This window comes from Rasamsonia emersonii (assembly GCF_000968595.1).
Source record: "Rasamsonia emersonii CBS 393.64 chromosome Unknown ctg1118621760375, whole genome shotgun sequence".
NCBI lineage: Eukaryota > Fungi > Ascomycota > Eurotiomycetes > Eurotiales > Trichocomaceae > Rasamsonia > Rasamsonia emersonii.
In genome coordinates, this window is record NW_013563041.1 from 25,555 (window position 1) to 40,657 (window position 15,103).

The 15,103-nt window shown below is 53.4% G+C and overlaps 7 protein-coding genes across 7 annotated transcripts; 3 read left to right on the plus strand and 4 right to left on the minus strand.

The window, feature by feature from the left end:
* Positions 1-590: 590 nt before the first annotated feature.
* On the plus strand, positions 591-1,190 carry T310_6214 (uncharacterized protein; the record flags this gene model as incomplete). The annotated part of the gene is made up of 2 exons (XM_013470947.1): positions 591-863; positions 939-1,190. The coding sequence occupies 2 exons, from the start codon at positions 591-593 to the stop codon at positions 1,188-1,190; spliced, it is 525 nt and encodes a 174-aa protein (XP_013326401.1).
* A 721-nt stretch (positions 1,191-1,911) lies between these two features.
* T310_6215 (Mitochondrial cation transporter) lies at positions 1,912-3,101 on the plus strand (the record flags this gene model as incomplete). The annotated part of the gene is made up of 4 exons (XM_013470948.1): positions 1,912-2,015; positions 2,082-2,215; positions 2,269-2,363; positions 2,421-3,101. 4 exons carry the CDS (start codon positions 1,912-1,914, stop codon positions 3,099-3,101), a joined length of 1,014 nt encoding a protein of 337 aa, XP_013326402.1.
* A 439-nt stretch (positions 3,102-3,540) lies between these two features.
* Positions 3,541-5,244, minus strand: T310_6216 (Amidase; the record flags this gene model as incomplete). Its single annotated transcript, XM_013470949.1, has 2 exons — positions 3,541-3,758; positions 3,894-5,244. 2 exons carry the CDS (start codon positions 5,242-5,244, stop codon positions 3,541-3,543), a joined length of 1,569 nt encoding a protein of 522 aa, XP_013326403.1.
* Positions 5,245-6,158: 914 nt separating this feature from the next.
* On the plus strand, positions 6,159-7,258 carry T310_6217 (Feruloyl esterase A Precursor; the record flags this gene model as incomplete). Its single annotated transcript, XM_013470950.1, has 3 exons — positions 6,159-6,619; positions 6,689-6,961; positions 7,231-7,258. 3 exons carry the CDS (start codon positions 6,159-6,161, stop codon positions 7,256-7,258), a joined length of 762 nt encoding a protein of 253 aa, XP_013326404.1.
* A 245-nt stretch (positions 7,259-7,503) lies between these two features.
* Positions 7,504-8,334, minus strand: T310_6218 (Alpha-acetolactate decarboxylase; the record flags this gene model as incomplete). The annotated part of the gene is made up of 2 exons (XM_013470951.1): positions 7,504-7,562; positions 7,605-8,334. 2 exons carry the CDS (start codon positions 8,332-8,334, stop codon positions 7,504-7,506), a joined length of 789 nt encoding a protein of 262 aa, XP_013326405.1.
* A 193-nt stretch (positions 8,335-8,527) lies between these two features.
* Positions 8,528-10,217, minus strand: T310_6219 (uncharacterized protein; the record flags this gene model as incomplete). The annotated part of the gene is made up of 6 exons (XM_013470952.1): positions 8,528-8,835; positions 8,905-9,011; positions 9,177-9,193; positions 9,302-9,435; positions 9,486-9,693; positions 9,762-10,217. The coding sequence occupies 6 exons, from the start codon at positions 10,215-10,217 to the stop codon at positions 8,528-8,530; spliced, it is 1,230 nt and encodes a 409-aa protein (XP_013326406.1).
* Positions 10,218-10,758: 541 nt separating this feature from the next.
* On the minus strand, positions 10,759-13,448 carry T310_6220 (PHD finger domain protein; the record flags this gene model as incomplete). The annotated part of the gene is made up of 3 exons (XM_013470953.1): positions 10,759-10,914; positions 11,125-11,257; positions 11,356-13,448. The coding sequence occupies 3 exons, from the start codon at positions 13,446-13,448 to the stop codon at positions 10,759-10,761; spliced, it is 2,382 nt and encodes a 793-aa protein (XP_013326407.1).
* Positions 13,449-15,103: the final 1,655 nt, after the last annotated feature.

Below are 15,103 nucleotides of genomic sequence, written 5' to 3' on the forward strand. Positions count from 1 at the left end.
TCGTAGGCCTTGTCACTCATGACACTCTCGTGATAAATTCAATTTCTATTACGCCAACGACATAGGCAGTGAATGACCGTTCAAATAAGCCTACACGCCTGTCACAGGTGAGATACGGCGGTGAATCGCCTTTGCTCACGAAGTCAATCGACTAGCTCGAGAGAACACTCACACGTGATTAGAACAGGCAGTTATTACGGAGTATTCCAGTTACCAAGCACTCTTCACGCGGTCAGACACTCGCCCCTCAATGCCAAAACGGAATGCCATGTATTACCCCGCATTCCCTCCGTATGCGTGTGTAAGGTATATCTATACAGATGAGCATTGACGGTTCAAGTGAGGAACACAGATCGAGATAACTTTGTCAATTGTCTTGTACTGCAGACATAATTCAAGGATTGAATTGTTCATTTAATTGACGCATTTTTTTCTTTTCTTTTTTTCTTTCTGATTATTCTTCTGTCTCGATACGGAGTACTACGTATACGTATGTCCACATCTTGAAGGACAACCAGGTCAAAAACAAAGGACCAGAGAAGAAGAAAAGGAAAAAAAAGAATAAATAAAAGAAAAAAGAGGGAAAAAAAATGGTCACTATCACCGTATCCGTCACAGCACCCGTCAACAACAACGACAACGAATCGTCAACCAATCCCCCCATCCGCTTAACCCACGACGACCTCTGGGCAGCGCTGCTGGCCAAAGCACGCCAGCCAGAAGAATTCGTGCCGCAGATCGAAAAGTCGACCGTTGTCCGGGAGCACGAGGATGGGAGGGGTCTGACGAGAAGGGTCCTGTTCAAGGGTCGAGAGGGGGAAGAAGAACTGGAGGAGGTGGTGAGGTTTGTTGGGAAGATGAGGGTACATATATCCTTCAGGGGAATTTCCATTTATTTAGATTGTCACTGACTGACACTGTGAATATAATCATTACAGGTCGACTTCCACATCTCTGCAACAGGCCAATCTGTCTCGAACATCATCTCTCACGCTGCCGCTGCCACGAGTGGATCAGATCTGTTCCTCACGTTCACCTTCGTATTCCCGCATCCAGAGGTGCGGGATGAGAATGGTGAGGAGGCCAAGAGACTCGAGGAGAAGTATCTAGCTTTGGGTAGGGAGGTTGTGCCTCGGTGTATTGATGTTGCGAGGAGGATGAAGGTTGAGGGGCGGCTTGGACTGTCTTAAGGTATTCTTTTCTTTGTCTGGTCGATTGGTTGATTGATTGATTGATCGTTGATCATGGACAGGGACAGAAAGAGTTGAGATTGCTAGGCTGTAGTTCATATCTTAGCAGATTTGCTGAAGATACCCTTGTGCGGTATTATAAGCAATATACAGAGCAGTATGGATTGCAATTCCAGCCCATCTGGAAAGTAGATGGTAAATTTTATACAAGCAGTATGGCAAAGGATATGAGTTAACTAATTCAGTCCTCACATCCATGACAGAATTATTTAAACCCCTATAACATATCTTCGGTGAATGCAGGGAAATGAGTTCTTCAACGCTGCGACAAAACTTTCAGATATAGTTCCGCTAGTGGACAGAGCAATGGAATATGAGATGTTCATCAATTGACGAAGGCTGAGTAGATACAGTGTAGTAGTGCTGTACATGTACAACTGATGGACTTCGATAACGGAAATCGAATATGATTGGATGGCGGATTCCTTGTATAACCGACGGGCGACCGTTATCTCGCTCACCGCCTCCGATAACCGTTTCCACCATTTTTGACTCGATTAATCAAGCCCCCCAATTCAATAATCAGCCCGCGTTCTCAATTCCTTCTTTCCTTCCTGGCCTGCCCTCCCCTCGTTTCTTTCGTTTTATATATCTAATTCTAGTCAATTCGTTCAGCGCCCGGATCTTTCGCCCGGATCTTTCGCTCTTCCTGCCCTGCGCAATGTCGTCCTCTCTCCCTGGCAGTCGGGAACTGCCCCGTTCCCAGTACGACCTGAACACCTACTGGGGGCGAGTCCGCGAGTCAGCCAGCATATCGGACCCGAGGTAGAATGCAAACGCTGTTCCCGTGGAAATATCTTTCTCGCGATGCTGATTTTTTTTTCTCAATAGAATGCTGTTCGTCTCGTCCGCAGGCTTGGAGAATGCGAAGCGCCTGGTTACCGCCTACAAGCAGGGCCAGATCAAAGAGATGACACCCGAGCTGTGGTATGCGAAAAAAGTGGTCGACTCGACGTTACACCCTGGTAGGACAGAAAATGGCAGTTCAATTGGCCTGTTTGCGGGCTGACAACCATAGATACCGGCGAACCGGTCTTTCTCCCGTTTCGCATGTCCTGCTTCGTCCTGTCGAACTTGGTCGTGACGGCCGGGATGCTGACGCCTGGGCTGAAGGTATGCACATGTAACAAGCAAAATGAAATGGCATAAATTCACGTTTGCCTTGGTTAGACCACTGGCACCCTCCTCTGGCAAATTGCCAACCAGTCCCTCAACGTCGCCATCAACAGCGCCAACGCCAACAAATCGACCCCCCTGACCACCTCCATGATGGTCAAGTCCTATCTCATGGCTGTCTCGGCCTCGTGTTCCGTCGCGCTCGGTCTTAATGCGCTGGTGCCCCGCCTGAAGAATGTCTCGCCCAACACCCGACTCATTCTCAGCCGTCTGGTCCCCTTCGCGGCCGTGTCCAGCGCGACGGCGCTCAACGTGCTCCTGATGCGCGGCGAAGAGATGCGTCGCGGCATCGACGTCTACCCGGTCCTGTCAGAGGAAGAGAAGAAGAAGCGCGAAGCGACGGGCGAGCCGGTGCAGAGCCTGGGCAAGAGCAAGAAGGCGGCCACCATCGCCGTGAGCGAAACGGCCATCAGCCGGGTGCTGAACGCGACGCCGATCATGGTCCTGCCGCCGCTGATCCTGGTGCGGCTGGAGAAGATGGACTGGCTGAAGACGCGGCCCAGGCTGGTGCTGCCGGTCAACCTGGGTCTGATCCTGACGACGTCGATTTTCGCGCTGCCCCTCGCCTTGGGGGCGTTCCCGCAGCGGCAGGCGATCAGCGCGCGCAGTTTGGAGGAGGAGTTTTGGGACAAGGGCGGTGAAGGTGGGATGGTCGAGTTTAATCGGGGGATGTAAGGAAGAATAAGGAAGGAAAGAAGGGGAAAAAAAAAGAAAAGAATAAAATAGAAAGGAAAGGGGGGAGAACGTCGAAACCAGGTGACTGCTGTCAACGAAATGAATTCCCTTCCTAAGGGATGAATGAACTCAAGTTGACTGCGAATACGGGGCATATCTTTTATACCATTTATACCATTTATCCTCTTTGCAAGTTATCATCTGAAGATGTGCGAGTTATGTACGCCATGTATGTATGTGGGTGGCTATGTGTATGTACAGTACATAGAGATGGACAGACTGACAACATGGAGGCGCTATGTTTATAATCATAATCAGAGTCTTTGGAGGAAGACGTTTATTTCATCTTGTTTTCCTCCCTTCGGTCGTCGATTCATTCATTCATTCTCCTCCATCTAGCGTCATTTCTTTCTTCCTGTCCAGATCAAGATCAAGATCCCTACGCAAGAACTTCTGCTGCTGCTGCTGCTGCTGCTGCTGCTTCTGCAGCTGTCGCTGGCACAGCAGATCGCAAAACTTCCTCCGGATCCTTCCTCGCTTGCAGCACCTCCTCGAATCGCTCCGCTAGGTCGAGCAGCTCAAAGTCTTTCCACGGCTGGCCGAGGAATTCCAGCCCGATGGGGACGCCGAGGGCTGAGTCTGAGGTTGAGTCTGGGTCTGAGGGGGGACTGTATCCGGCTGTTTCAGAAAAAAAAGGGTCGTAGGTCAGTCAGTCGGTCAGAACGGGCGTTACGGTGAATGACTCAAAATCGCAAATTGAATTTATTAGGTCAATGTGGAGGTCGTACTCACCAGGAATGCAAATCGCCGGCCTCCCCGTCAGCGCCGCCAGGATGCCATTCCGACCAGGCTGGTTGTTCATCGGCCCGATTCTGCTGACGAGAACCCTCTGGTGCGGGTAAGCGAGGGCATCGAGGCCGAACCGACGGAAGCAATCCGCCAGCGACTCCTTCAGCTTCGCGATACGACGCAGTCGGACGCCGTACTCCGGGCTCGACGTGTTGAAGGTGTCGGACTGCAGCAGCGTCTCGAAGAAGGACTGCGACATGGCCTCGCGGAGGTACCCTCCTTCATGCCTGGAAATGGACTCGAGCGTCTTGTGCGGCGTGTGCTGAATGAAATCAGACTGCAGGAATGAGTCGATTGCTTCGCGGAATTCGTACGACTGGACATCTGTCGATGCGAGGAGCGATGCCACGTCGCAGTCTGCTGGTAAAGAGACGTGCACCAGCTCGACGAGACCGTGCTGACGGCCTTTATCCAGTGCGTGGAGGACGGTCTTGTTGACGGTGGAGATTTCCGCCTTGTCGCTGCCACTTTCCTGTCCGAAATATGTGTCTAGCACGCCGATCCGATATCTGCGTCTCGGAGTAGTAGTAGTGGCTGCTGCTGCATCTCTTTCCGCAGACAAGGTGATCGGATCCGCGGGATCCTCTCCCCTCATCACCTCGAACAGGACCCGGACATCCTGCACCGTCCTGGCCATCGGGCCCACGGCGTCCTGCGTATGAGCCACCGGCACCGTCCCGCTCCGCGACACCTGGCCGGCCGTAGGACGGAAGCCGACGATGGCGCATGCCGACGCGGGCGAGCGCAGCGAGTTCATCGTATCGCCGCCACAGCCACCCAGCCCTAGATTCGCAGCGAGGGCAGCCGCCGTGCCGCCGGACGAGCCGCCGGGCGTGCGGCTGAGATCGTACGGATTGCGCGTCTGCCCGCCCAGCGACGACACGGTGATGCCCTGCATCGACAGCTCGTGGAGGTTGGCTTTGGCGAGGATGATGGCGCCCGCGACACGGAGCTTGCGCACGACAAAGGCGTCGTCTTTCGTCTGGAGACTGGAGAGGGCCCTGCATCCGGCCGTCGTGGGCATGTCCTTGGTGCCGTACGTGTCTTTCAGGATGAGGGGGACGCCGTGGAGAGGGGGCAACTTTCGGTCATTCCGGGCGAGAATGGCAGCCGTCTCGACGTCTTTCTGCCGAGCGGCGTCTAGGGCGTTCTTGTTCACGCAGATGAGGGCTTTGAGGACGGGGTCATAGGCCGATATGCGGCGCAGATAGGCGGCGGTGACGGCGTGGCATGTCGTCTGGCCGGCGCGGAGGGCGTCGTGGAATCGGGCGATGGTGAGTTCTCGGATGTGCATGTTGGCAGATGCCACTGCAGGTGGCACAGGCAGGACGCCTCAAGCATCCATCCCCAGCCCTTGGTTAGTGTGCTGTTCTAGCACAGTAACTCCGTGTTAGTCGTAGTTAGTGAAATGCGGGGTTGCATTAGCCCGCGGGGAAGCTTAGCTTAGTTAGCATCGCTATAAAAAGTACATGTCTTCTAGTTAAACTAATCCACGGCATAAACCAAACATCTTGAAAAACAAAACGATGAGAATAAAAAGAAGAAAATTTATGTTATGAAAAAAAAAAGCATGGAGACATTATGCAGAGGCCCCGTGGATGCTTACTTGCCAAGAAAGGAAAGAAAGATAAATACCTACCAGTTGAACTGAATCTTTATGTAAGAGGTTAACAGCGAATTACTTACTTGCAAGCAGAACAATCCGTATTTGATTGTTATTAACCCTTTATACATGCATCTCTTCATATGCTATAAGGACAAAGCATAGCCTACCTAATATCTAGACATGACGAAACTACATCCTACCCAATTATTTTCAACTAAACTTCGCACAAGCACGCCAGGCTCGTCTACTACTAATTAGGTCTGTTTCATGTTGGTACAGACCTGCCTGCCGAGACTGAGGCTAAGACTGCCGAGGTTCACAGCATGTGCGATCCGCAGGAAGGTCTTTATACCGAGGTTTATGAGTATTAGTATTAATATCAGTCACTATTCAAGGTCTAAATAATTATATTTAGGATTAATTCTGCAGGAAGTAGTGATGTACGTATACAATGCTAGCAGCAAGCCCTATCCAGGTATATATGTAATCTCTCCAATCTGTCGAGCTGGACGATTCCCTCATTGAATCAGTATCTCTATACCAGTTCACATTCGATAGAATAACTAATCCATTCTACGATGAAGACACTTCCTGTAACGAAAATGCAAACGCAAATGCAAATGCTCCTACTACTCCTGCTGCTACTACCACCCTCCCTCTGCGCCATCATCAAAGGCATCTCCGCCCCCCTCCTAGCCCGCCTAACCCAGATGGCCACGCTCTGCATGTCCACCTACCTCAACGACCTGTGCATCGTGCCCGGGGGGATGACCAAGATCAGCGACATCACCAACAGCACAACCGACGTGCACGGCTGGATCCTGCGCGACGACGGCGCGCGCGAGATCCTCGCCGTGTTCCGCGGCACCGAGTCGCTGCAGAACTACGCGACGGATACGAACTACACGCTTGCGCCGTTCGACATTTTCCCGCAGTGTGAGGGCTGTGAGGTCCATGGCGGGTACTATCTCGCCTGGGTATCGATTGTCGAGCAGGTGCAGGCTCGTCTGCAGGAGCAGAAGGCGCTGTTTCCGGATTATGGGGTTGTTTTGACGGGGCATAGGTATGCATATACCCACCTAACCTAGGTATAAATATACTGTCTGTGTATAGATACTGACTTGATATATAGTCTTGGAGGCTCCCTCGCCGCGCTGGCCGCAGCACAGTTCTCTCCCCTCTTCGACAACATCACCGTGTACACAATGGGCGAGCCTCGCACCGGCAACGCCGCCTTCGCGTCCTTCATCGACCAGCGCTACAGCACGTCCTCGCCCGAGACGACGCGGTTCTACCGGTGCACGCACGCGGACGACGGCATCCCCAATGCGCCGCCGACGTCGGACGGGTATGTGCACCACGGGCTGGAGTACTGGAACTTGGACCCGACGAGTGCGGAGAATACGTATGTCTGTACGGAGGACGGGGCGGTGCAGTGCTGCGAGGCGCAGAATGGGTCGGGTATCAATGCTGCTCATCTGGTGTATTTTGGTCGGCCGGTTGTGGTGGGGGGGCAGTGTCTTTAAATAGTATTGAGAAGGGGAATCAACAGGCTGGATGGGATCAGATTTGGATATTCACGAGGACTAACATTAGCTGATGGGTGTACATACAGGACATTTATATAAATGACCGCAGATCGAAATCAATCAACTAATAACTACAGACGTGTAGGTTTCCTATGAACGGTCAACTATCTTAGACGGTGCTTCTCAACTCAATCTTCCTACACATTGTTAGAATGGTCGTATGTGGGTTAATTTATATTAATCACCCTATGTACTGTATCAATTACCTAGTTATGGACAGACAAGCTATACAGGATTCTCGAAAACATTAGCAAAAATGCACTGCACTGTCCTATAGATAACTTCTGTTCTACCCTTTCTTCCTTATTTAGATAGTGAGCAAGTATCATAGACTATCTATCAGTATGATGAAACTCATCTACCTGCTATTACTATATATGGTAATTTCTGACCAATATCCCCGATGCTTCTCTTGCACTATCACAATATACTGTACAACATCTCCTTCATGCTGCTAACCCTCCACCTTATGCAGAGCCTCACCACCACCCCCCAGCCGAGCGTTATCAAACTCCTCATTGACAGGGAGCTCCAGGTGAAAATGATGCAGAACAGCCGCCGTCATGGACACCGCCCCTCGAGCCTCCAGCTCCAACACATGGCCGCCAAACGTCCTGTCCTGCGACAAAAAATGCATATGCAGCCCGCCGACGCAGACCCCGTCCATGAACATCGGCGACCAGAACCCGACGAGACACCCGCGGACACCGCGGTAGCAGTCCACTTTCTGCGCGTCGCCCAGCTCCGCCAGCGGCTGGTTGGGGTACTGCTGGCTGCGGACGACGCGGACGGTGATGCTGTCAAAGAGCGCGTCGGATACCAGGAAGAACGCAAAGTGATTCTGATTTTTCGCTTCTTCTGGATACATCAGCCGCGACAGACAGTCGAAGACGGCACTCTTGTTGCAGAGACCCTCCGCAAACGTAGCCCATTTTTTCCTCGCGTCGTTGAACGGCGTCACCATGGCAAATGGCAGCTCTTCGTGTCCTTCTGCTATCCGGATCGAGCCCGACGGGTGCAGGTGGTATGCCGTCCCGTCGAGCAGGACGACCTCGCCGTTGATAAACGCCATGGTCCCCAGCCCGTGGTTGCCATGCGACAGCAGGCGCGATAACGGAATGCCGTGTGATGCGACGCCGGCCATTAGGGCTGAGGCGGTGGAATACTGGTAGAGAGTGTTGGCGGCCATGACGAAGAATAGAATGAGAAACGAAGATATGTGCCACGATAAGCCAGCGACATTTGTACCAAGCTTTAAGTTGTCTCACTCAGCGCCGTGCAGCTGCATTGTAAGCAGCCTGCAGATCCGTCATCATCAATGGAATGCGCCGTATCTCACTCGGAATGATACCGGTATAATATACTGACCAGTCCTAGTACTGTCATCCACCTTGCTGACCTCCTGCCAGCGTGATCGTGGACAGCCTGCACAACGCCGGCGTCTCGCTCGTCTTCGGCATCCCGGGGCCAAGGTGGACGGCATCTTCGACGTGCTGCAGGACCACCCTTGCGTCCGCTCGTCGTCTGCCGCGGCCGTCGGTCGACTGACGGATCGTCCGGGCGTCTGTCTCGTCACGTCTGGGCCGGGAACCAGCAATCTCGTCACGGGCCTGGAGACGGCCACGCCAACGCCTTCCGGACCGCGCAGACGGTCCCCCGGGGCACGACAGCCGTGGGCGTTCCCATCGATCTGATCAGAAGAAGCACGTCCGTCAGCATGCCGGCCTTCCCTCGTCTCAGCTTCAGGCCTCCGACGTACTGTACGGCGCGGCCGGGGAGGCTCCCCTGGCGTCTGCTACGGTCCGGACCTCCTTGCGTCGGCCAAACGCTCTGTGATCCTGCTGGGCATGTACACAAGTTGAAACACTGGAGGAGTAGCAGTAGCAGAGAAGAAGAAAGTAACTGAAGATAAAACAGATAAAAAAAAAGATCAGTCAATTCCCTACAACAGATATAATAATAATAATCCATTATACCACCACATATTATACTTCATATATATATTAAATACAATTACACAACTACACACACAACACGTAGATAAGTAGCTACGCGGATACGCAGACAAATGTAACTCTCTCACTCATCTAAACAACATCCCTCGACCCCGACATAAACCCCACCGACGCCCTAACAATCTCCATAACGAGACAAACCTCTTCCTCCGTCCTCGGCGCATAGACGAGAATATACTCCTTGGGCAGGGACCAGCCGAAGATGAGCTTTGTTGGCCATTTGACGCCGTCCAAGGGATGTCGTTGGCCCCAGCCGGATTGTATGATTTTTTTGCCTGAAGACATTAACAAAAAAAATGATTTTTTGGGGGGCTTTTTCACTTACAATCCTGCGGCGCTAGCACTACATGCACTGAATGATCGCCCGTCGAATGGACGTGCGATATCTCGCGAAGCATCATTTCTGCGATGGGGGATGCAGGGACGCCATCAGCAAGGAAGATGCTCTCTGTGTGGCCCTCGTGGACGGAGGGCTTGAACTGAATGAGGGAAGGGTTGTCGTCGACGAGTTTGGCGAAGGATTGGATGAGTTTCTACACCCCATTCTTAGCAGAGTCTACCTTACCGCCTACTGATAGCAGGTGTGAGTGAGTGTGCGAACCTGATGAATCTTCCCCCTCGCCAACTGATCCAACTGCCTTTGCGGCAGCGGATGCGAACCCAGACGAGGCCGTGGCCCTTCTCGCTTCCTCACCAGCGGCCACTCCTCAGGCAACCAGCTGCTCTTATTCGGGTATCTGTCGTACAGCTCCGTGCTGAGGACGTCCGTGCCTAGCGGACGCAAGACCACGCCCGAGAGGAACCATCCCCACAGGTTGTAGGGTAGGCCGCCGGACCCGTAGCTCAGGTAGGTCCGGTAGTCGAGGGCTGCGGCGCGGAGGACGGCCAGAAGGCTGCCGCCGATGAGTCCGCTGGTAAGAAGGGATGTGATTACCAGGGCTAGGTTCCTGTCGCTGTTCTTGTTGGCGCTGATGCGGTATCTCTCTAGGAGGGAGGAGGTCCATTTCTGCCAGTCGCGGGGGGATGGGATCTTGCGTGATATAGAGGAAGAAGACATGGTCAGGAAGTTAGTCAGTCAATCAATAAATCAGTAGACAGAGAAATGAAATGTATTCAGCACATAGGTAACTTTCTGCAGAGACTGAGACCGTTCTGCCGAGGACAAACTCATGAATGCATACTTACGTATGTCGAGAGCGGACAAGAACCGCTCGATCAAAGCAGCATGCTCAGTATTATAACAAAAGAATTAAGATAGGGCACAATTCCAATCTTTCGCATGTACCCACGCATGATCATCGAGTTCTAAAGATGGTAGCAGGCAGATAATAGGAAACTTGCTTCCTACAGAGGGTGCAGGCCAGTGTCGTCATTCCCAGACACGGCCAATCAAAGACGGCAATTCGATCGACCTATTTACCAGACAGGATCACATGTAGATAAGGACTGGCACAGATACTATTACTCCTGTAATACAGAATCTCATACAGTTAATTGCAGTAATTGCAGCATGCATCGCATGTCACGTATGTACATATTAGCCATATAATCACATAATCGTCTAATCCTCCACTGGTGTTGCACTCCATCCAGGGCATTCAGTCGAACGGTAATCCGTACAATACAGTCAATCTCCTCAACTGATCAGTCACATAAAGATGGAAAGTCGACAGACAAAGAAAACCTCGAATACAGCGATTTTCACACAAAGGAAATTCGAGACCACTGTTGCTGACAGGGCCTTCGGGGGTATCCTGTACGTGAAAAGTCAAATGGACTAAACGAACAGAGAGAACCCACGCCTGTGTTGCATGGATATGACATGAAAAGAATGGTTGAGAACAGCCAAGGTGTCTCGAAGACATAGCGACCGAAAGTCGCGTGTTCTGTGCTGAGAAAAACCCGTCGCGTCATCTATTTCGAAATGATTTGCGGGCGAGTGGTGACGACGGTGCGTGTCCTACGCGCGCCAACGGATCCCGAATTCGACCGCCTCGCATCGGAGTCTGCGAACAGTACACACAGATGTAGACGGGGGGCAGGTTGGAACGCTCCAGTCCGACACATTTAGTGTGCAGCCAGTGGTTACAAGATTCACTGCAGTACGTTAGTATGCTAATGACAACAGCCAAGGGAGCACCACAAACCATTGAATCATCAGGTGGCCACCATTATCCGTCGACTTGCAAACACACCTGGTGCCGTTGCTGGGATTACTGCGTCGGTCGGTGCTGGGCGTCGCCAGATCGGGGTCCGTAAGCGTCGTCGGCGAACTGGTCGCGCCGTTCGAGCTGCTGTCGAATCGATTCATGCTAGGCGGGGAGGACCGCAGATGCGTGAGGGATTGCGACACTGGAACTCGTCCAGCGCCGTATCCACCCACCGGCTGCCTGGCATTCCGCGCCCTCCCTTTCAGCATTTGCCTCAAGGCATGCTGCGCATCGCCCGAGTCTTCCTCCTGTTCGGGAAGGGTGCTATCGGTCGTCGATGAACTTGACGTGCCCCGCGTATAATCCGCATTGGCCGGGACGGAAAACCGTCGAGGCGTGTTGGCCCAGTCGTGTTGCAAGATGGCTGACTGAGGCCGTCTCTGGCCGCTCCGGGTCGAGTCTGCCCAAGGAGAACGGCGTCCGGACGTCGAGGATGCAATGGTGGATGTGTAGGAGCTCTTGGAGTTGGGCCTGGAGAGAGAGCCAGCACGGCTCACCGTCGGTTTGGTCAGGGACGGTCCAGGAAGGGCAAACGACGTGCTTTGACTACGGGCAATCGAATAGTCGGAGAACTCGGCCGATTCGTTCTCGCTTTCAGTCGTAGAACCCTCCATGTCCATTTCTGATATCGGATCCGTCAGACCGGTCGACCGGTCGACAACCTGGATTTCGGTCTTTGCTCGTCCGTCTTTGTCAATTTTCAAGACCAGGGACTGAGAGCGACTCGGGAAACCGGTTGAATTCGCACGAGAAAGTGACTGACGGGTCGTTTTGATCGGTGACGAACGGCCTCTGGATAGCGGCTTCTTGACCCCGCTCGTGGAGGCGAGCATGCCCTGGCTCAGCTGGCGAGCATGAGAAGAGTGCGACGTCACCGCCGTATGGGTCAAGCTTCTGGTCAGGCCCGGTCTTGGTCCGCGAGCGCGAGGGGTATAATCATCATCGTCGTCCTCGTCCTCGTCCTCGTCTTCCGAGAAGGACCCGGACAACGGCCTGTTTTGCTTGCGAGCACGTCGCAACTCCTCTCGTTTGGATTCTTCGGTTTGATGGTGGTATGGTTGACGATTGACTCGCGGAGGAAGCCTCCTGGTCTGAGTTTCAGGCCTTGGCTGAGGGGGGCCGAACCTCCGAGCCGGAGAGCTCAAAAAGAGGCCCGGATCCTCCGCCTTCGTGATGGGAACCCGAGGAGAGGTGGAAAAGGGAGGAGGGAAGAGTGCCGCATCTGCGGGGGCCGTCGATACAATGCCAAAGCTAGCATCGCTGCTGAACTCGGGCAAATCCATCGAACCCTGCAATGCTGGGAGAGGAGGTACTCCAGTAGTCTGAGAGGTAGTCGAGGCGGTCGTGAAAGGGGCCGATGTTTCCGAACCAAAGAGGTCATTCGAGGGGTTCGGGAGGCCCATGTCCCCTGCTTGCTGGTCCGTATCCTGATCCCAGAAGAGCTTTTGCTGAGGGAAAAAAGGCGAGGCAGAGGGGTCCACCGATGAGAGCTGAAACAGATCGGGAGAGTTTTGGAAATTACCAAACGTCTGGGGAGAAGCTCCTATCAGACGACTGGGGGTCTCCAAGTGGTTGTTGTCGGTGGTCGTTGACAATTTCCTCGCGGTCTCCGTATTCGAATGGCCGTCTCCTCCGTCGTTGAAATCAGCCACTCTCCTCCGGGATGTGCTTGTTGGTGGCGGAGTCTGCATGGAAGCAGCGGAGCACTTTGCGGAGTTTACCGTGCCCGATCCATCGTCCCCAAAGCTGGAATTCTGCTTGGAAGAGCGCCTTTTTTTGGCGGTGTCTGTGTCCTCTGTTGTCGCCGTTGCATTGGCCTGAGGCGATTGTTGTTGTTGACCGTAGGAGCCATCTCCAGTATGAAGGGAATTGGACGGGGTGCCGAAGAGGAATCTCTGAGGGGTCTTGAGAAACTCCGGACTCGAAGCATATGGGTCGGCAGTATCCCACGTCACTCGAGGATCGTAGAAGCTGGATTCGATCTTGGGAGTCTGGAAGGCAGAATCATTAAGAGCCGTAGAGGTAGGGGTTCTCGTCGGAGTCTGGGGCTCGCCATTGGGATAGCTGAAGCTAAACATCGTGACCGGGTCCATCAGCATCATGCTTGGTTATTTGGGCAGTATGAACTCATGAGTAATGTGAGGACGCAGACACAGGGAAAAAAAAAAGAGGAAATCCAGTGGTAAGACAAAGGGAAAAAAGGTACAGTATTTCCAACCCCGCGGCTACCAAGGGACGGAGAAACAGTTATCCTCGAGGAGCATAGCACAGGCAGAGAGTCCTTCCTGCCTGTGTCTACCTACACATACCTATGGACCGGACGATCCCAATTCATGTCCACGGAGGAGATAACCTAGCAACCATAGAACTTTCTCGGCCAGGCAACGGTGCAGATCGTTTTGTCAAATGGTCGAGACAAATGGGGAAGGTCAGGAATGTTGGACGGAGGACGTTAAGTATCTCGAGCGGGCAAGGACGGCGAGGGCAAGCTCGCACGGCACATCAAGGCCAAACAGGCAGCAGAGCCGGTCGAGAATCCACAGCAGGTCGTCGAGTCGAGGCCTCTTAGAGCATGGTCCCTTGTCGACAGTGACTGAGTCGAGGAGCAGCGGAAGGAGAACGAGGGGGCAATGGTAGGATCGGGACGGCCCCTTGAGAGAGGGGGTGGTTGGTAGGTTGGATGAGCGAAGGGGAACAAAGAATGCTTGGTGTCGCCCGCCTCCCTGCCGAGACACTTCACAGGGCTGAGGACATGGTGGGATTGCTGGTGAAAGAAAGAAAGGAGGACTGAGAGATGAAGGAGGAACGGACAGGCAAATCGAACGAAAGAAAAAAAATTAAATTGGTATAGATCCGGGGCAGGCCCGTTTGGCGGTGTTTTCGTTTTTCTCTCTTGGGATTCCCGGCGATATCGAATGGGAATTTTTTTGTTCTTTTTTGCTGCGAGCTCCACCACGGGCGTCACAGTTCGCTGGAAGGACGCAGGAAAGGAGGCAGCAGGCCAGCGATCCCACTTGGTGTGCCGCTCGATTGGCAGGCGAGCCCAGCGCTGCGGGCGGCCTGCAGGCGAGACCAATAGTAGGGCGATGATCCGGCGGACTCGGGCTGGTCTCGCCGCATCGATTCTCGCCAGCTGAGCCTCGTCGAGTGCTGTTCTTGAAGAATTGCTAATTAATTGAAAAGCCAGCATGGCGAATTGCAGCCGCGGAGCACTCACCGGATCCTTGCCGCGGCCTCCCCGTGACGTTGCGGCCCGGTGTTCTTTAACTTCTTTTGCTCCGACAGAGCTCGCCAACAGCGGAGAAGCAGCTCGTGACACTCGTCTGCCTTGCTTTAAAGACTTCAGACAATCACTCTATCCTCCGTGGACAGGGATATCGATCCGTCTGAGACAATTCCGCCGCTGACTCGATATACTCCGTGCTCCATGCTCTGTGCTCCGTACAGAACTCCGTCCGGTCTTTAGCAATCTCCGTGGATCGTTGCCTTTGTCTACCGAGTACTCCGTATCTAGGCCCGCTCTGGGGCAGTTGGCTGACTCCCACAGCCTAGAACCGAGGCCTGCTCGGCTCCTGAGGCCTCGTCTTTGGCGGTGCTTGCCATTCAAATCCAGCTGCGGCCCGCTGCCAGGGAGACCCCGCGATATGCAGCCACTGGACGCCTTCGGATATGCAGGTCCAAGCCAAGCCTCCAATGCTGCCTACCCTGCCCATTTCGACGTCCTGTATCCAAG